The sequence below is a fragment of the Limulus polyphemus genome, unplaced genomic scaffold (assembly GCF_000517525.1).
Source record: "Limulus polyphemus unplaced genomic scaffold, Limulus_polyphemus-2.1.2 Scaffold1007, whole genome shotgun sequence".
In the NCBI taxonomy this organism is placed as follows: Eukaryota; Metazoa; Arthropoda; class Merostomata; order Xiphosura; family Limulidae; genus Limulus; species Limulus polyphemus.
Genome location: NW_013666617.1, coordinates 52,764 through 73,748, shown reverse-complemented (window position 1 = coordinate 73,748; position 20,985 = coordinate 52,764). Strand labels below are relative to the sequence as shown.

Here is a 20,985-nt window from a genome sequence, read left to right as displayed (position 1 = left end):
AGTAACGACCAAATATGCGTTTAAGTTGATTTTTTTAAATTTAAGCTTTGTTTGCCAGTTTAAGGAAGACACGAGTATATATAGTAAATTTAGGTATAGTTGGTATCTTAATTGGATTTGTGAGTTTCTTTGTTAGGAAGGTGTTGGTAATGTTTTCTAATAAGTGTTGTGGATAACAGTTACGTTTCAGGATGTCATGACATTTTTGCAATAAATCTCAATAACGTCAACCAATACTAGGAGGGCGCTGTGTACGTAGAACCTAGATTTCAGGTTGTTATGGGAATGGGACTGGTAATTTTTGTTTTATATCTTCGTGACTTATTCTTTTAACTGTAAGTTTTACTTTGTAGAGGCGTAGCAAAATATATACTGGAAAAACGTGGCTTGTTGTTTGAACCAATAACCCTTAATATGTTTAAATGTTAATTTGGTAATCTTCTGGTACTGAACTTAACTACTAGTACTACTACTAGTATTAGTAACTTGTGCTAGTACTAGTACTGCTAGCTACTACTGCGTCATTGGTGTAGGCCTGTTTTATTTATAAGTTATAGTACTGATAGTTATCTATGTATACCTGTTGGTAATTTCTATCTCTCGCAGAAAAACGTGTATACCTATAATTTATAAATGAAGAAAAGGTACACTACTGTGGTTAAACTGAGTGCAGGAATCTAAAAGTTTGAATTACATATATATATATTTCTATTTGTAGGAAAGTAAATGTTTGAATTGTAACTGCACCATTTTTTGCACTGAACAATGCAACATAAAACTAAGTTTAGTTGCAAATCTTTATAATTGAAATTGTATTTTATGCAACCAATTTTAAGGTTTTGTTTTTGAAAGTTTCTTCTGTGAAACTCTCCACTTCCTTTATGCAACAGATATTACCAGGTTATAATTTCAACCTTCAAACAGTTAAAACATGTTTACTACTTTCAGTCTTGGCCTTCACATATATTTCAACATAGGTGCTCATTGTAAGTGTAAGAGACATTGAGTGTGCATTTTTCTGTAAGTTAGGAATATGGTTGTAAATAGTAATGTAAAAAGTGTTCATGATGCATTAGATGAATTTAACCTTTAAGTTGAAGAAAACAATGAAAATTGAACATTTAAAATGATTTCAGTTGTCAGTACTAGCATGAACTCTGCATAGATTGTATAGTGTTTATAAAGGATAAGCTGATGCTCACTGTTGATAATTGTTCTATTTAAAATTTTCTTACCTCCAGCCAATTGACATGCCATCTGAAAATGTTTGTGTTTATATATGTATATAAGACATTTATATTTATATATGCTACTTTTTTCAGAAGGGAAAAAAGTTGCTGCTAAGAGATTAAAGTGAAGACCTCGGTTATTCTTAAAATCAATTATTGGAATGGACTTCATGATTTAAAGTTGCCAGGGATAATTGTAAAAAGTTTGTGGTATGTACACTTCATTTCGTTTTCTCCCATACATTATCAAGAAGTTGTTCGCATTATAACATATTTTATTAATTATATCTTTGAAATTCCTTATTAATTATTTTAATATACATGTAGGGAATTGAGCATTTCTTAGATATATTTTTAGCCTACTTTGAAAAATGTATTTTAAATATTTTATCCAGAAATGCTGTTGGGAAGTCCTAATGATGAAGAAGGTCCAGTCAATCAGGAACAAGTAGTACCTTCTAATGGAGAATCAGATTCTAGTTTTAGCACCCTAGAGCAGGATGCATACGTCTTTGTCGAAAAATCTCACTCATTTGAGGTTTGCAGTTTGCTATGATAAGTATGCTTTACAGGGTATACAAAATGAAATAAAGGCTGTTTAAGTATACAGTGAATTTTTAGTTATAACTTGGAACTTTTTTAAGAAATGTGATATTCCTTATTGGTGTGAATTAATGATAGGAATTATTATCTTCAAATGTAGTAGATTTAAGAACATGCTTAGTTACTATTATAATGTTAGGAGTATTAGGAACAAATGAATGTGTTCAGATCTGTAGTTGAAATGGAAGTTACTGAAATTTAGTTATACTTGGAGAATACTGATAATAGAATTAGTTTTAAATTCCAAGTTATGAGCTATTAAATAATTATAGTCTTTTTTTTTTTAAAGAGGTGTGGAGTTATTATATATGTAAAGAATGAGCTGGAGCTTGTTAGGATTAAAGTAGTTCAGAGGTTGGATTTATTTTGGTTGCAATCAAGATTTCAAGAACAGTAAGTTTTGAAAAGTCTTATAGGCTGCCTGATCAGATAGATGCAGTCAATGAAAAAATATATAATGAGATAAGGGTTGCTACTAATAAGAATAATGATGCAATAATTATGGAAGACTTTAATTTTATATATATTAATTGAGATTGTATGGAATAAAACAGTGAGGAAGAAAGATTTCTTGAAGTTTTTCAGGATAGTTTTCTCTTCCAACTGGTCAGAGAGCCAACCTGGGGGGGGGGGGCATTTTAGATTTATTGTTAGCCACTATTATGGATGTGGTTGTAAAAGATGAAGTACAGGATTATTTTGGGGAAGATTGATCATTGTTTAATTATATTTGATGTATTGCTACATGTAGATATTAATGTCATGGTGGTAAGTGAAAAATTGAGAGATAAGGTACCAAGATCAAACAAGTTTTTACCCAGAGTGTTAAAGGAGTTCAAAGATCAGATATGTGAGTCTTTCTCTTTTTCATTTTTGGTAGGTCATTAGATAGTGGGCAAGTGTCTGAATATTGGAGAGTTGCTAATGTTTCTCCTATTTTGAAAGGGGGTGATAAAGTTGCCCGAGAAACTATAGGGCAGATAGTCTTACTTCTGTAGTGTGAAATTTTCTAGAGTGTGATAAAAAGAAACCTTACACAATCATTTAGTGAAACATGATGTCGTAAATGAAAACTAACATGGATTTATCATAGAGAAGTATTACCTTACTAATCTCATGTATTTTTTTGAAAGTTGTGTACTTAGATTTTAAAATGTTTTTTATAAGGTGCCACAAAAATAGTTAACAAAGAAAATTACATCAATAGGAGTTGGGGGAATATTAGTTAATTGGATGGTAGAAAGCAAAAGGTAGTTAATGGCAGAGTACACTCAAACTTCCTACTAATGGAGTGTCTCAGGAATCAGTGTTTATGCCTTTTGCTTTTTCTTACTTGCATTATGATATTGATATAAGCATAATAGTAAATAAGTAAACTTTGCTGATGACATTAAACTCTTGGGTATTTCTAGGTGTATTGAGGATGTTGAGGTATTACAAAATGACTTGGATCACTTAGTAAGTTTGACAAATACTTGGAAAATGACCATTAATTATATAATAATAATAATAACTTCTGATCAGAGTAAGCTATGTACTTAATTTGGTCCACATATTTAATATTGATGGGAACCCACTAAAGAGTGTGACTGAAGAAAAGAATATTGGCATAAAGTAGTGGATTAGTCATTCAAGTCATCAAAGCAGTGCTCTGTTGCTAGTAGTAAAGCTAACATAATTTTAGGGCATATCTCTAGACATGTTAATTATAAGTTAAAAGTGGTAATTGTCTCTATACAAATTACTAGGTAGGCCTCACTTGAAATGTTGTATACAGTTTTAGTCTCCTTATCAAAGAAAGGCTGTTGACTTATTGGAAAGGATTCAGAGGAGGACTACTGGGATGATGTAAGGGGATGGATAAGTTAGAATATTTTAATTTATTTTCTCTTAAGAACAGAAGTGTAAGGGGAATATTACTGAAATTCCCAGGAAATCAATAGCTTCTGAATTTTTTGTGTTTTATTCTGATGGTAATAAGACACAAGTTTAAAATTTGGAAAGACAAATTCAATTCTTGTTAGAACAGTTTTATCTTTCTCAAGGCTGGGTGTACAAAACAACCTTGAAGTAACAAATGGTCACTTGTGTGTTATGTTCAAAAGTATTCACATTGTTGTGTATGGAAACAGAATTATATAAAAGGCTTAACTAAAAGAAAATGTTTTTAATGTAAGAGAAACCTAGTTGTATGAGGATTTTACATGCCATTTTAAAGTGAAATAGTTTGAATTCCAAAGATAACAAGTTAATCAAAATCAGAACAAACAAATGTTTAATTGCTTTATTTTAAAACCAAATTTCACCTAGTAACATAGGAAGAATCATGATGCAACAAAAGATTATAATTTTAAAGCAATGCTTCTGGTTTTGATATGTATGCAGCAAGGTAAATTTTACACAAGTGCATGATTCCTGGAAAGGGCATATTATTGTTTTATCTGTTTTTGTTCTTCTTACATCAGTAGTATTATCATATTGTAATAAGTATTTAAGTGAAAAAGGTGGTAAGTGAAAAGAGACTCTGGGACCAGGACCTGATCCTGGGATCTATGGTTAACAAGGTCAGTGGTCTACCACTAAGCTACTCAAGAGTACAAGCTGTCCTTTTCAATGTTCACTTCTGAAGTTTCTGTTTTGAGTATGATTACAATAGTTTGACAGGTACAAAGACCAAATCATAGATGTGTCACAGACTTGTATAAGTTTTTCAAATTCCATTAGGAAACTATGAATTAATAATATTATTATATTGCAATAATTAATATTAAATAATTAAGTGAAAATTTGATACGTTCAAAAAAACCCCAGAATCGGGACTTGAATGCGGGACCTCTGGCAAGCAAGGCCAGTACTCTACCACTAAGCTACCAAAAATACAAGCAATCCCCATAAATCCTGAGGCAACAGAATATTATAATTTAAAAACAGGAATTCTGATTTTGATGTGATGATAATGTAAATATTATACCTGTAGATAGTTTGTGAAAAGCATCTATTGTTGTTTTTATATGTGACTGCTATTCTTGTATCAGAATTAGCATGATTGTGTCAGAAGTATACTTTTTGTTGATCTTAATTTTAAGTGCTGAGGAAATTAGAAATACAGAATACTTACATACATATGTGATAAAAAGGTTTATTATATTATTAAGTGAAAATTAAAGTTAAGTTTTAGTTTTAAAATGTAATTGTTGATAATACTTTGAATTTGGCTTTGCAATGTTTCGTTGTTTTCATTTTTGACAGCCTTAACACATTGGCTGCCACCTTATAAAATATTTATCCACATTCTGGTGCCAACTGCAATATGAACCTCTATGCTTAACCCAGGTTTATAATATAATCACAGTTGACAATCCTATGTTTTAACTATCTACTTGAAGTGGTTTTTAGTATGTGTCCGCCAGTGATTTTGCTTTTATTTCCAAAGTTTTTATGTTTCATGAATGGCAGCAAAATCACAATGTTATTTCGTAAACAAGAACTTCCTCAAGTGCCAAGAAGCAATTACAATATCTTAGAGTCAATTGCCACAAAGAAACTTTATATTTTAAATATTATGGTCTGTAAACCACTAGAGGGTCACATGGCAGCCAACATGTTAAAACTATGCTAAAGTTAGCCACATGCATATGAAAATATGAATTATGTAAGTCTAACACCATTAAAACATCTCAAAAGTCAGTTGATATTGTAGATCAATTTTTTGACAAATGTATAACTCTGTAGTTGCCTACAACAAAATTTTTAATGTTATTTATTGCAAATCTGACAATAAATTGTAATGAAAAACTACTTATTTTCTTGTATTAAAATAACCTGTGAATTTAAATTGTTTGATTGTTCTTAAAGGTACTAGCTGGCTTGAATTCTTTAAGACTAGATGGTACATTCTGTGATGTCACCTTGTGTGTTGATGAAGAAACTTTTTACTGTCACAAAGTGGTTTTGGCTTGCTTCAGTCCTTATTTTAGGGTAAGATCAAAGTATTTTTTTCAAATACAACAATTTACCTCTACTGTAACTTCTGTGATGTTATATTGGCTAATATAGACCTTCCAGTTGCTTTTGCTAGTCTCTTTCTATCATCTCCTTCCCGTTAAATTATGATATGTCATTATCTGAACAATCTCCTTTCACATGATTATATTAGTCACATGTTTTATTCTATTAGGATAATCATAGTATAGTCAGCTTCAGCTGTCACATGCATTTCCTTGTGTTTGGTATGAACAAGTCAATATTCCACCTGCATGTCTTTGTGTGATTATATTTTTTTTCTTGATATTATTGATGTTTAGTTGGATTGCTTGTTAAATAGGCCTATCTTTTGTTCTCTTAACATATCTTACAATAATGGACATAGAGTGTATGTCAGTATCTATGTATGTAACCAAAATTCCTGCGCCATCTACTGAATGGCACCACAAACAAAATTGCATAAAAAATTTCACTCTTTGGGTATTCAAGATTCAGACAATTAGAAAAATAACTGTAGTATGTGCAACAACCATTTCTTTATTATAGAACACAATTTTCAATAAAAGTACTTTCCTCACAACAAGAACGTGACTTTCACTAGAGCAGTACATGAGGGTCTGGTTATATCTTTATTGATGTAATTTTTAAATATAGCACTGGAGTTCTTAAAGAAACTATTATTTATTTCAGTAAAGAGTACCACTTGTAATATATAAAAACAGTACAGTTTATATCAGTAAAAATTATGAGCTCTGTACATTCAATCATTTTGATGCAATGAGTTGCGTATGACTAAAGAGAATAATCGGAACACTTTTCCTTTGCAGTACTTCTTGGAAAAATATCATTTTTTTTTTAGAAAATGCTCACATTTTCAAAAATTTTTCAATAATGTATGAATAAGGTTAGGGTGGCATTTCTGCTAGTGATTTTAATTTGTAATGGGTTTCAGAATGATCAAAATCTTTCTGCTTTCTCCAGTCCCCTTTCCACAGTTTTGTGGAGATTCTAGTACATATTTCAAGTTCACACTGTTATTTTACAATGAAATTCAAATAGATCCTTACCTCCATCACGCCATTTTCATCTTCTTTTCCTTGCCAGAGAAATTTCTTAATACAAGTGTCATCATGTAGATATAGTCTGGTGGGACATTGACTTAGTCATGGTAAATAAAAGTGGCTGAACTTGACTCTACTAGGATTACACTGATAAATTAAAACACATGATTAATAAAGTAACATGATGATGTGAAGGAAATTTTGCAGATAACATAATATCAATAAAATGTTACTGTCAAACTGTATGTCACACTATGTTAAAGAGCTTTTCAGAGTTTTAAAATTTGTTTGTATTATTAAAAAATCAAATATACATAGAAATAACATAGTATTTTTTTGAATAAAAAATTTTCTTTTCTTAATCTTTCAGTTCTTATTCTAGGATAAGTTGAATATTTTGTAAAAATCTTGTCCAAATATAATTGAATACAAAATAAATGCACAAGCAATGCATAAAGAACGACTCTTTTTAATTGCATGATCAATCCAAATATTTAATGAAATATTTTCATAAGAATCATTGCTCAGCATTATTAGTAAGTCAGGAAAGGTGCTATTTTGGATATTTTTGGGTAGAAAGTTGTATAAGTTGAGACTAGAATTTCTTTTAGTTATTGTAAATACAGAGGTTTTGAGAAGTTATATCTAAATTACAATGAGATATAGATTAAGCTTAGCATGATACCCTTATAATATTAGCATATTTTTTCGTATCTGTATGTCTGTAGACATTAAGTGAATATTGAACTGGATCAGATTAACATGTGTAGCATAGGTACTCTTGACTTCTGAGATGATAACTTACCTCTTCTCAAAGAATAGCTTTATCCCTTCCACATTTACCTATGAGATTTGCATTCCACTAACCTTGATCTAACTCCCACCTAAAAATCATGTTTAACTTGAACTGCACTAGTGTATGTTGACATCATCATCATGCGACGATAACCCTTCACCAATAGGAGAGCAACATAATCTCCTTGTGCTGTAACTCCTCTTAATCACCTGTGCTCAAAATAACTTCATTCTTTTCCTCGACATTGTCTAGAATGGACATTTTTTGAAGTTTATTAATCAATTATGTGAGATTTGCAATAGTTTACAAAATTGAAATTTTGGTTTAAGTTCTGCTGGTTTCTTTTAAAAACACAAATTAATCATTTTTTTCTTGCTTACCCATTATGAATTCACAAATAGTGATAACTTCTGCTTCGTCCTGTGATAGTAACAATGTTCCTAACATAGAACCTGTGGCTACTGGGGGCTTCATGTCTGTGGTGAATGTGGCAGCAATTATTCAGTGTGATGTGAGTTCCTTCATGTACACTGGCCTCCTCCTCCCATCCATTCAGTCGACGTTCCTTCTCCCCAGTTTGAATATGATCAGGTTGTTGTCACTTTTGACCTGCTATCTTCTCTGACAAGGTCTGTTCTAGTCACAGCTTTATCTGTGGAGGAAAATCCTCACTCTTTTTATTTCTTTTTTTTTTAGCATGATTTTGCAAGTATTTTGTTTTTTTTCTCGTTCCCCTTAGTCTTTTGATTCTTCCAATGCTTTACTACATGAAACCCATACTCGAGACTACTTTTATTCCTTCCTTAACCTGACAATTGGGTCTATGCAGATTCATATCTCAAACATCTGCACACATGCACTGACATGCCTCACCTATTTGACTTTTTTTTCTGGCTTACAGCAATTCTTCATTTCCCTTCCTTGATTCCCAGTTCTTTGTCATTTCTTTTTACCTGTTTGGAAGGTGGACCCCTTAACATTTCCTTTTCTAGTGCCCAACTTTCGTACTTATATCTTTTTCTTACCACCCTCCTTCATCACCCCTTGTCACTTCACCTTATGGAGGGGTTTTCTGGAGATGTTTATTCTCTTCTTTTTACCACATTGTTTTTTACTTCTTCTACTCTTTCTCTCCTTACTTGGTTCCTCTTCTTTTGGGACTTGTCAGGATAGGATGCTCTCCTGGTTAATGTATGCCTTCCTCGTGCTTATCTTTGTGATCTTCATTGGGCCCCATATATTTGCTCTGAGGCCTTTTGGAGTGGTCCTGGAAAGCTGGGCTGAGGTGGTCTGGCATCAGTCATCATTGTTTACAATGGTTTCCCACTTTTCTCAACCTAACCACTCTGTCTCTTAACCAGCCTTTAGTCTCCATTTTTCTGACAGATGGGATCTTCATGTTCTCACCCATGACCTATCTCTCCACTTCTCTTTACCTCCTTCCCATTTATCTTCGTTAATTATTTCAAGGATGTAATCTCAGGTCTCTTGGACAAGAATGCCATCAAGAGGTTATTGACCCCTACACCTGATTATTACCCTCATTTTTTTTTTTTTATTCCCAAGAAGACTGGAGACTGGTGTTGGTTATCAATTTATCATCTCTCAACCACTTTCTTATCCCTTGGTTCCATATGGAGGATTTCTTTTCTCTCTCTCTCTGGTAGTTATTTTTGCCACAATTGTTTCAGACACCTTTTTACACATTCTAATTGCCACTTCCTCTAGATGTTTCTTTGTTTTGTCCATCAAAGTTGGGTCTTTCAGGTCAATGGCATTGCATCTGCTCCATATGTCTTTATTCAAGTCAAAGGGCGTTTGCCCACCTTATTCACAGATTGGGGCTGAGGTTACATTATGACATGGATGATTAGCTTTTCCTCACCCCTTCTTGAGTTTACTCCTTATCTTGCACATGTATTATTTTGCAGGAGAATGCTTAGCTGGCCTAGCTTGTCAAGCTTTTTCATTTTTTTTTTCTCACACTCACCGTATGTTTGGTACATATGGATGTGTTCTTCCACTGCCATCTCAGTCGGGCTTAGCCTTCCCCACTTTGTTTATGAACAATAGAATGTCTTGTCACCTAGGTTTGTGCTTTTGTTTCACACCCTGCAAACAAGGTTCATTTACTTTTGAGAACTTTGGCTTCACTTGAACCACTCATTCATTCAAATTGCAAACACATCCTCTTCCCATTGAACTTGCAGGACTAGTGACACCTTTCTCAGGATCTATTGTCCTCAAGTGTGCATCTCTCTTCTTGAGGCTTTTTCATAAAATTTAGTTAGGCTAGATTGAATCTGTTAGTGAGCTATTGAGTGAGTGAGTTTGTTATTAAGTTAATGAGTTATCAGTGCATAATTGTCAGTTTGTTAATATCAGCCAATTAGTTAGTTCAGTGCTGTGAAGATAGAGTTTGTGCTTTGACAATTAAAATTTCTGTTAAATTTTGTTTATTTATAAAGTGAGGCCTGTTAGTTAATGTTGGTTATGCTAAATGTGGAATTTGAAGTTGTAGAAATAAAACATTTTTTATCATTTAGACAGCTGGTAAAAACTTAAAACCTCAGGAATATAGGAGGGGCAGCAGGATGAAAAATAATTCTTTCTAAACTATGTGGATTAATGAGATAAGTCTTAGGCACCAAAGTTAATATATTCAACAATTCTCTGAACCATCTTGTTCACATTAACTAAATTGTCTTTATGCATCTCGAGCATATTAATGTAATTTTTCATGTTATTATGATTTTTAGTAACAAGATTCAAGTCATTATTATGATGGGGTGGTTGTGTGAATCACAAATATAATATATGGAGTCAAGCTCTTTCAGTTATGTAATTGTGATATTTTTGGAAATTGTGGATTCAAGTGGAGTTTTTGTAGTTTGGGAAAATTACAAAATTCTTGGACCAACTACAATTATTTTCTCAATGCTTTTATCATTAGAGTGATTTGGCAAATAGCTAAAGGAACAGTCTGAACAAATAATGTGTATACAAATTTAAAATTAAATATATATTTTTTATAATAGTATCACCAGTTACTTTGTATGTGTAAAGAAGTTTTTTTCATATTTCATCGTCCAGTGGCAAAGACGACATTTCCGAGTTGCAAGTATATGTATCATGTACAGTTTTTAATTTACAACTTACTCTTTTTTCATTTTTTTTCCAACGTATTATTCCTTCTTTTTAAAAATATAACCTTTGTTACATCTAGATATATTTTTAACCTTTAGAAGTGCTTTTTGTCTTTAGGCCATGTTTGGAGGTGACCTTGCAGAAAGCCAGCAAGAGAAAGTTGTTTTAAATGGTGTTGAAGTCACAGCCTTGCGTTCACTTCTACACTATGCTTATACTGGCCAGGTGACCATAAAAAAAGACAACGTTCAGGCTCTCCTGTCGGCAGCAAACCTGCTTGAGGTATTGCCTGTCCGAGATGCCTGCTGTGGTTTTATGGAAAGGCACATGGATGAAACAAACTGTGTTGGCATTCACTGTTTTGCTGAAACTCATGACTGTGCTGAACTACAGCAGAAGTCAAAGGACTTTATTTTAAGGTATGTGTGATATATCTGGAACCCATGTATAAACAAGAAAAATTAAATACTTTTTTCAAGGTTGTTGAGACTTACTTAACAGCTAGCTATAATTTGGAAAGGTTAGAAGATCTTTTCTTATAGGTTGTAAGATTTACCTGTCAGGTATGTAGAACAAAGGTGAAAATACTTTTTTCCCAATGTTATAGCGAAACTTCTCAGTCAAGTTTTTCACATAGTTAACATATTTATACAAGAGAGTTTAAAAGCTTTTATTTTTAGGTTTTTATCAAATATTTATCTGATGAGTATGATGAAGAGAGGTTTTATGTCTGTATCCTGAAATAGATAGGAATTATTTCTCATTTGTAGACATAAAATAGGTTAGAAGGCCTTTACTCAAGGTTTGGGAGACTCATATTTCATGAAATTGAAATACTTTACTTCTTCAGAAATAACTTTAATCAAAATAACATTAACCATTTCCAAACTGATTGAAACACTTTTCAAATGTCAAGTGTAACCTGCATCTCAAATTTTTTAATTTAAGTAAAAATTATATTTGTAATTCTATTTCAACAATTTTGCACATAAAAATATTTTAGAATTGACATTTTATCATTTTGTAACATTTATGTAGTGTAATTTGTAAAACAAATATGGAGAAAAATGTTCAAACTTGGATAAATAAACATGTATGCACAGTTCCAAGGAGAGTCAGGTGTCAACAACATACTTATTGATAGTGTTAGAATTTTTTTGTCAATCATTTTATACTTGCTAAAAAAGTATCATATCTTGAGAACGTAATTACAAGGTTTTGTTTCTCTTTTTACAGATTTTATTAGGTACAGCTTATGTTCCTACCCCTTTTTATGGCCTCACAGTATTTCATCTGAAAAAAAAACACTAATAAAGCTTTGGTTTGAAAGTAGCTACAGGCAAAGATTGAATACCATTGGATAGAACAGATAACAAACTATTTGCAACAGTGTGGAGTGAATAAAGTGATATGTGAAATAATTTATGTTTTTGTGGGAAAATGATTAGAAGACTTGGGAACAAACCACATGTCTGGGAAATTTTTTTGTAGTTTCTTTAGACTTTTTTTGTTCATGAAAACAAAAGTTATATGAAAGTTATGACAAGACATCAGGTAAGCGTTATTAGGTTTAGACAGTAAAGCAGCAATAGCAGTATATTCAAGTGACTCAAATCCTTATTTATTTAATATAACTTTTAAGTTTATTGTATTGAAAAAATGTACATAAATAAATAAACTTACAATTTATTGAAAACAAAGTACATTTATTGGATATAAACAGACTTCAACCAAAAATATTGTTACCTAGCATGACCTGACACCATCTTGAAAGGTCGGGTCTTACTTAGGTTACCAATAAATTTTTGTCAGTTTGTGCCATGCTTTTTATGAGTGGTAACTACTGCAATCAGCAAAGTAAAGTTGAAAAAGAAATATGTTAATGAATATGAATCAAGTTGAATCTGGCTGGATATATAAAATAGAACTTTTTGGTCAATAATAATAAAATTCTGGTGTGATACATACCTTCTCTCACATAACAGCTTTTCTTTATCTTCTACTCCCCTCTAACGCATTGAAAAGATATTTTTTCTTGCTTGATGCACTAGCCCTTCTGCTTCATAAGTTCGAGCTGTTCATTTATCATGCATAGAGCATGCAACAACTCTCCACCACTAGGAGCAAACACACCCTCCTAGAGCAGCTGGCTCCCTCTGTTTTATTTTACGTGTAACTCGCTTTCTTGATTGGCAAACTTAAGATGGACATATTTCTCACTTGCTTTTGGTTTTCAATACATTGTGTTATTTGTATTTTGCTACAGTCAAACTAATTTTAAGTTTGCTTGGATAATTCTTGCATACATGTCAAAATTGTGCATTGCTAAAAAAAATTTTAAAGCCTGGATCAGTTATTTTCCACTTTTTTTTGTAAGTTATGAATTTGTGATTTACTGTGAATATCACTATGGCTCCCGATGTTTCGGGAGACTCACACAATATGGTTATCTAGGCCTCCAGATTAACATTGTTTGCCGAGGAGGTGCAAGCCTTGGTTTGTTGGGAGTTAATATCTGGGCCTTCTTCCCCACTTGGGTCAGCGCCACTTCCAGCTGATGAGCATGTTCAGGACAAGGATGATTTAAACAGGATATTGCCTGCTCCTTCATTTCCTGTGCCTCCAATTCAGACACCTATCAAACAGTTTTGCTCTTCTATTCCTTTCCTCTAATTAATTACACAGGTTTGTCACATTTTGACAGTTTTTCCTATTTCCTCTGAAGCTTCTCCTTTTCTTTTGTTTGAGCTCCCTAATTTGACTATTTGGTGTTTCTCCATTCACTGGAAATTGAGAATCGTGCTCAGCAGTTTTTCTCACAGTTAAATTCAGGAGTTCATATGCTTTGACCTCCTTGAGTTTCAAACCAACATGCTTTGGCATTTCATTGCTCTTTGAATCCTGAGGCTTTTGTGTCATTTTCACAAGCACCTTTTGTCAGAGGCCTTTCGTCATCCCCCCAATGAATTTTCAGGAGATCTCGGATCTCTTCTGTGGTCCACATTGGCCAGACTATCTTCATCAACCTGGCTGCTTTGTTTATGGGACCTGTTCGGGAGAGATGTGCTGCTTGTGGGGGTTTGCCTCCCATCTTCCCTCAGGGACTTATGAGTGGCTCCATTTTTGCATGACACGATATTCAGGGGCCGTCCTGATTATTTGGTGTTCTGTGTTGATGTGGTCAAGTTGCATAATTCCCTCTCATTCTTTGGTAATCATTTATCACAAAATTCTGCCTCTGTGTCTCCTGATCATATTGTTGTTTCCCATTCTCCTCCATCCATACCTTGTCCTTTACCTGCATCTCAACATTTTCACTCTTATCCTCATGCTTCTCATTCTTGTCATGAATGTCATCAGTGCTATCAGTGACTACACTGTGGGGTCAGGTCCTGTGGGAGCTATGCTCCAATGTTTTATCAACACTTGGGAGACCTTCACTACCAATCCATGAGTTCTGTGGGTTTTTTCAGTGGGTTTCTCTTCAATTCTGATTGCCACCTCCCCTTTCTTTGTCTCCCTTCCCATTCCCTCCTCCAAGGAATCAGTCTCCAGTGCTTGTCTGTCCAAGGCAGTTAGAAACCTTCTTCACAAACATACCATAGATCCCATGTTTCTCAATGAGCCAGGGTTTTACCCTTTTTGTTGTCCCCAAGAAAACCATCTCAATCAATTTCTGGATCCTCCTCATTGCACTGGAATAATTTCTCACCCTTAGTTGGGTTTTCACTCTTGGTCTGTGAATGACTAAGTTCAATGTAGCAGATGCATGTCTTCACATTCCCATCTCTCTTTCCTCTCCTCATTTTCTTTGGTTAGTCTATGAGGGCCATTTAGGCTTACCTTGGCCCTTTATGTGTTTTTTGGGACTCCGGTCTTATCATTATATGGAAGACTGACTTCTTATGGCTCTTTCCTGTTTGGCATCTGCTGCTCACACCTATTTACTCTTTGAGGAGGCAGTGCGTGTGGGTTGGTTAATCAAAGTGGAGAAGTCCATCCTTTTCCCTATCCAGAACTTGGTTCACTTGGGAGTTTGCTTCAATTCCCACCTCATTCTGGTCCAGCTTTCTCCACTACATATTCAGGATATTGAGCAGTTGGTTATCAAGTTCCTTCCTTTCCTTCTCTGCCAACTTGAGAGGTTCTATCTCTTTTGGGTAGTCGGCTTCTTTGGAAGCTCTAGTGCCCATTGGTCGTGCTTACATGTGTTCCCCGCAGTGAGAGTTTCATGATTGATGGGACTTCCACTCAGATCCCTTGAATCTTCCAGTTATCCTTCCTTCTTTCCTTTAGACCAACCTTTGTTGGTGGTTGAACCTCGTCTGTACAGTTGGAGTTGGGTATATGCTATTATTTTGTTTTCTGAGGCCTTTTTTTTAATAGTCCTGCCCTTGATTCTACTAATTTAATGACACTCCACTTCTTTGAGGGCGAAGAGCATACCTGTTCCAGATGTGGTGCAGTTCCCCATAAGTGTGCTTCCCCACTATTATGAAGCACCCACGTTCAATTCTCTATGGATGCTTTCTGCAGGGGGTCTCTTGTTTTATATAGTACATCATTCCCTCTACCTACTCAGTGTGGGATTCTAGGTGTTATGTAAGAGGAGCTGTGTATCGTATCATAATTTATCATTTTCTTACACTGAAAATAGAAGTCTCCTCTCACATACTTTCTACCCTTCCTCCCTACTTCCAGTGTTATTACGTTTCTTGTGTACCTAATCTTGAAAGTGAGATACATGTAGAATAATACACTGGGAGCCAGCTGATCTGAAAGGGTGTGTCATGCTCCTATTGATGGAGGATTGTCTCAGGTTCTATGCATGCTAAATGAGCAGCTCAAAGTTATGGGGTAGAAAAGCTAGTGTATTAAGCGAAAAAAAAAATTCTTTTCAATGTGTTAGAGGGCAGTAGGAGAATGAGAAAAAGCTGTTATGTAAGAAGAGGTAAGTATATATCGGATATCTAATTTCAGTGTAAGAAAATGATAAAATTTATATTCTGAGATGAAACATTTTTCATGTTTTTTCAAAAAAAAAGTGTCTCACAACAAAATATTGTAATTTTTATGACTTAAAAAGTTATAGAACACTAAGTCAGATTATATGTATTTTTTATGCTTAAACTAGGTACTTTACTATAGATTTATTCCAAGTTTCTTGTGAGAAGGAAAAATCAAGGTATATCATTGATTCCCCCTACTCCAGAAAGGGCTAATTAGAATGAGATTGTACTTGAACAGGAAATAAGAATAAAGTATTGCATGCACCATTTTAACTGGAGAGGCTAGATAGCTAAATAGGCTAAGATTTCTTTAACACTTTCAATGCTTATAAGTGTAAAGTGTAACAATCAAAATGAATAGTAAGCTACAGAGATTGAATACTTTATATGCAAATGATTTTGAAGCCTCACCATGTCACTACAGTTCACATTGCCACAACCAGTCATGCTCTGTCTGATGACTGTACTTTTTGACACAGCCTTACGGTATTGTTTTCGTTAACAAAAGGCTTCATTTTAAGCTTGTCATCTTGAAACAACACATTTCTCCTCTCTTCATGTCTTCTATAATTTCTCTAGTGTACAACTGAATGGAAATACAGTGGACAAACACTTTGCATGAGGTAGTTATATCACAGATCTAATGGAAGTATTGCTGACAAACAAACAAATTTGATTTATAAAATTATATTAACTAGATAAGCTGATGTAGTGTAAATACAGATTACAAACACATTCTAAAAGTAATTATAACATAGATGTTATGGAAATATTCCTGAAAAGTGAACACATTCCATTCATATGATTATATCGTATACACACATTTAGTGAAAATAACAATAAGCGAACAAACACATTCCATGTAAGTAGTGATATAAACTATGCAGATGTAGTGTAAATACAGATTACAAACACATTCTAAAAGTAATTATAACATAGATGTTATGGAAATATTCCTGAAAAGTGAACACATTCCATTCATATGATTATATCATATACACACATTTAGTGAAAATAACAATAAGCGAACAAACACATTCCATGTAAGTAGTGATACAAACTATGCAGATGTACTGGAAATCATCTGAGAATCAAACACTTTTCTTATAGGAAGTTATACCAACTAGACATGCTAAGGAGTAATCACACTTTACTGTGAATACTACAGAGGTTAATATAAATTCTTTTAAAAGGATTTTGGAGCTATATCACTTTGTTACAGTTCACATCACCATATCTAGTCATACTGTATCTGATTGCCATGCATCTTGACAATAGGCCTGCGGCATAGTTTCCATTGCAAAAGGCTTCATCATAAAGTTGTCATGTCCAAATCATACCACTTCTTCTTGTGGCTTTTGGTAATCCATCTAATTTATGGGGATGAAAGTTTCTCAGTGCCATTTTCAACAATCTGCTTGCACAAAGATTCATAGGTACTGCATCAGATGACTTGACCTGTAGGTCTTTTTATGAAATAGCATCGATTTCATCTTCCAGTTGTTTGAAATATAAAAGCAATTGAACTGGTATATTGTTGAAACAGGTTGTTTTACTTCTCCATGTAGATCCTTCTTGTTATGTTGTGTACTGTTGCCTGGGGTATGTGGATGGCTCTTGCCACTAAACTTTGTGTTATTATCTTCTCACTTATTACAAGATACAGCTCTTTGCTTACCACAGCTGGGAGTATGACTTGTTGTAAGTCTCTTTCTGGATGGTTCTGATGTCTCAAGTTGATTCATATTCCTTTATTATCCAATGGCATTTAAGTACAAGTGTTGGAAATTCTAAAACTCTCAATCTGAACACTATGATATGAGTATGAGAATATTTTGCATCAGAAAGGACTGTTATAGACCTTTTCCCAAAAGAGACCAATGTTAAATAATGTAAAAATGTTTTCTGATAAATTCTGATCCACCTTAACTTTATATTGGGTGTAGTTGTCAAATGACTTGCTGATTTGCATATTCAAAATTGTTTTTATACCCTACTCAACCCTCTGTACATACAGAATGTTAATCACACTGTATAATAATGGTCTGTACATACTTATGCTGGGCTATTATCATGAGAAGGGTAGCTAAAAGTCCTGTAATCACAACAATTCCATTTGACCACATACCTGTCAAATCTTCCAAGATAATTGTATTGAACTTTGTGTTTTTGATTTGCCTACACATGATCTTGGAAACCAATGTCCATCTTTTTCAAGGTATATGGTGTAAGACTGAACTTCTTGCCCTTTGCAGAGCATATTATAGTGAAAATTGGAGTATTGGGCAATAGTGTGTAATCATGACCATTGATCGGACTGTGCATAAATAGTGACTGAGAAAGTAGTTCTAATAACAACATGGGACCTGGAATATCATACTTACAAAAGGCAAACTTTATCTTGAGCAGCTACATTTAATTTTATTCAGTTGACTGCAGAAATTGTGGAAAAAATGTGACTTGATTTCAAAAGTCTAGTCCACCAAATTTTCTTACATTTGTTGAATTTTACATTATTTTCATTTCAAATCTATAGTTCTGCATCAGTCATTATTAGATTACATTTATAAATATAATTAACTTCCCCAAGCTATGTACCAAAGTAATTGGCCAAGAGGAGAGATTTTAATTGCTTTATTGGGTGTTCTAACACTTACCTAACACAAATCAACTGTACAAGTAGTATGAGAATTTCAGAATTTTTGTTCAGTAAAAATTAAGATTTAAGCCTATGTTATACTAAAGCTCTGGAAGGTAGACCCATTGGACCTGTCCAGTAGGAATCAGATTAAAGCCCAATACAAATTAACTTTCCATTAGTGTTAGTGTAAAGTGAGTTCAAGTAGCTCAGATTGTTAAGACCACTCTTCTTCATTTCTTTTCTACAAAGGAAATTTGGACTTTTATAGGACGACATGTAACAAGTATTTATATCGCATAATTTCAAAAATATACATATTTTTTACATATAATACAACTTATGATTTGAATTTCTTGTGTGTTGTATAAAAAATTGCTTTCATCATACTGAACATTATTGTGTATTACTTTAAATTGAAATTTTGTCTTCATTTTATCAAATTGCAGTTTACAAAGCAAATTATGAGGTATCTAAAATATTTTTATATGTTGTATGTCTAACAATAATCTGAAGAATAGGTTTATCAATTTTTCTCTAAAGTTACAGGTTCACTTGATGAAAAAAATGAAATATTCTAATATTAAGATTAATTTTACCAACTGAAAAAATGGCTGTCTAAATTATAGGATGTTTGTCTTCTCCAAATTAATATTTAAGTTCCTCTCCTTTTTATTAAAGTGCTATATCTGATACTAAATAATTTGGTAGTACCATAGATATTTGTTTTCTTCTATAATACAATTTGATATGCTTTAGCTGTTGATTCTTAACTAATGTGATTATTTTTTTGTGGTTTTTCAAACAGCATTTTGTTTCTACAGACTTTCTGCTGTCTTTACTAAAAACTATTGATTATGTATCTTCAACAATTTCAATTGAAATATAAATTTTAGGACCTTCTCGGAAGTATTACATCAAGAGGAATTTTTGAATATCAGTGTTACCAAGTTAATAGAACTTGTCTCAAGTGATAACTTAGTAGTTTCCAAAGAAGAAGAGGTATTTGAAGCCGTCTTAGTGTGGCTTACTCATTGTCTGGATGAAAGGGGAAAACATTTTGAAAAGGTAGATACGTCTTTAAGTTTCCTTTTAACGAATTTGTATGGAAATTTGATATTCATGTTGTCTGTACTTTTATTTCTTGTAAACTCTACTTAACATGAACAATTTTTATACACTTTTTTAAGTTTTTCACAAACTTATAAGAAGTAATTCAGGTGTTAAGCTATGTTCATTAAAATTAGTCATTACATACAGAAGTAGCCAGTGTAATACTGCCAGCCTGGAAAAGATAAAGTAGGTCTGTTGCTTGGACATATTGATATGTACATTACATTCCAAACTTCAATCTCCAGTAAAGCCTTAGGATTGTTTTTTACCAAGTGGAAAAGTAAATGTAATAATTCTTGTGCCATCTGCTTGAAATGTTATTGTTCAGATGGTCAAAAACCATTAATGATACAGTGATAGAAAGTTTTACATCTTTGTGTTTGCTATTAAATAATAAAATTAGTGTGTAATTTGCAGTGCTGAAGAACTTTATAAATTATCTTCAAACTACCTCTTTCTTTTTCCAGTTTTTAAATACATATAAAAAATATATTAAACATGCTTTTACTATAAAACTTAAAATGTTCATTTACTGTAAAAGTAGGATCAAAGTGAAGCTTGAGGTGAATCCAGAGATTACTTTAGCCATAATGCATAATGAAAAGTAAGTTAAAACAGCTTTTTTGTGTTTTTAGTACATTTAATAACTTAATTCATATTCATTTTTTCTGTTACTTCATAATTATTGAAATAAATTTCATCCCAAAAATATTGGCCCTTTGGTGGCTCAGTGATAAGTCTTCGGACGTATAATGCTAAAAATCAGTTTGGATAACAGATAGCCCAATATGTAGCTTTATGCTTAACAGCAAACAAACAAAAATATTAAGTACCGTATTTGATGGCATATAGGACGCATGGGTATATAAGACGCACCCCCATTTCAGCAGGTCAGATTCAGGAAAAAAAGGTTTTAGTGTATTTAAGCATATTTTGGTGAAAGTAATCTAACAGCACATTACACAAGCAGAAAACACTTGAACATAAACTAAAACACAGTAAGAAAATGGGGATACACTTTAATCATCTTCATAACCAGAAAATTCTTCATCTTCGTCACTACTGCTGGAATCACTGACTTCAAATAACATATTATCTTCTGTGCCATCAAGAGCATTGCTAATGCCACACTTCTTAAAAGACTTCACAATGATTTTAGGCCTAACGTCATCCCAAGATCTCTTCACCCACTCACACATTTGGGCAGTGGTGGGCCGCTTCATTCTTCCTGTGGGTGTGAGGTCATGATGTGGCTTAGTCATCCACTTGTTCCAATGTTCATGCATGTTTTGCTTAAATGGTTTATTCACAGACACATCTAAAGGTTGCAATTGGATCGTCAGTCCACCAGGAATAACAGCTAACTGGGTTTCAATTCACCCTTACCTTTTTTTTAACTTGGTCG

The 20,985-nt window shown here is 33.3% G+C and overlaps 1 protein-coding gene across 5 annotated transcripts in view; it reads left to right on the top strand.

Annotated features, from left to right (window-relative positions):
• The first annotated feature begins 240 nt into the window (after positions 1 to 240).
• Positions 241 to 20,985, top strand: part of LOC106461665 (kelch-like protein 18) — a 37,711-nt gene continuing 16,966 nt past the window's right edge. Inside the window, exons 1-6 of one of the 5 annotated variants that reach the window (XM_013921509.2) lie at positions 241 to 294; positions 1,323 to 1,439; positions 1,625 to 1,767; positions 5,688 to 5,810; positions 10,938 to 11,239; positions 19,364 to 19,535. In XM_013921509.2, the coding sequence (XP_013776963.1) occupies positions 1,627 to 1,767; positions 5,688 to 5,810; positions 10,938 to 11,239; positions 19,364 to 19,535 (738 nt within the window). In that variant the 5' untranslated portion in view covers positions 241 to 294; positions 1,323 to 1,439; positions 1,625 to 1,626. Of the gene's footprint in view, positions 295 to 315; positions 336 to 1,322; positions 1,440 to 1,624; positions 1,789 to 5,687; positions 5,811 to 10,937; positions 11,240 to 19,363; positions 19,536 to 20,985 lie in introns of those variants that run through there. The other 4 variants (XM_022388672.1, XM_013921510.2, XM_022388673.1 and 1 more) reach the window with 4 other exon arrangements.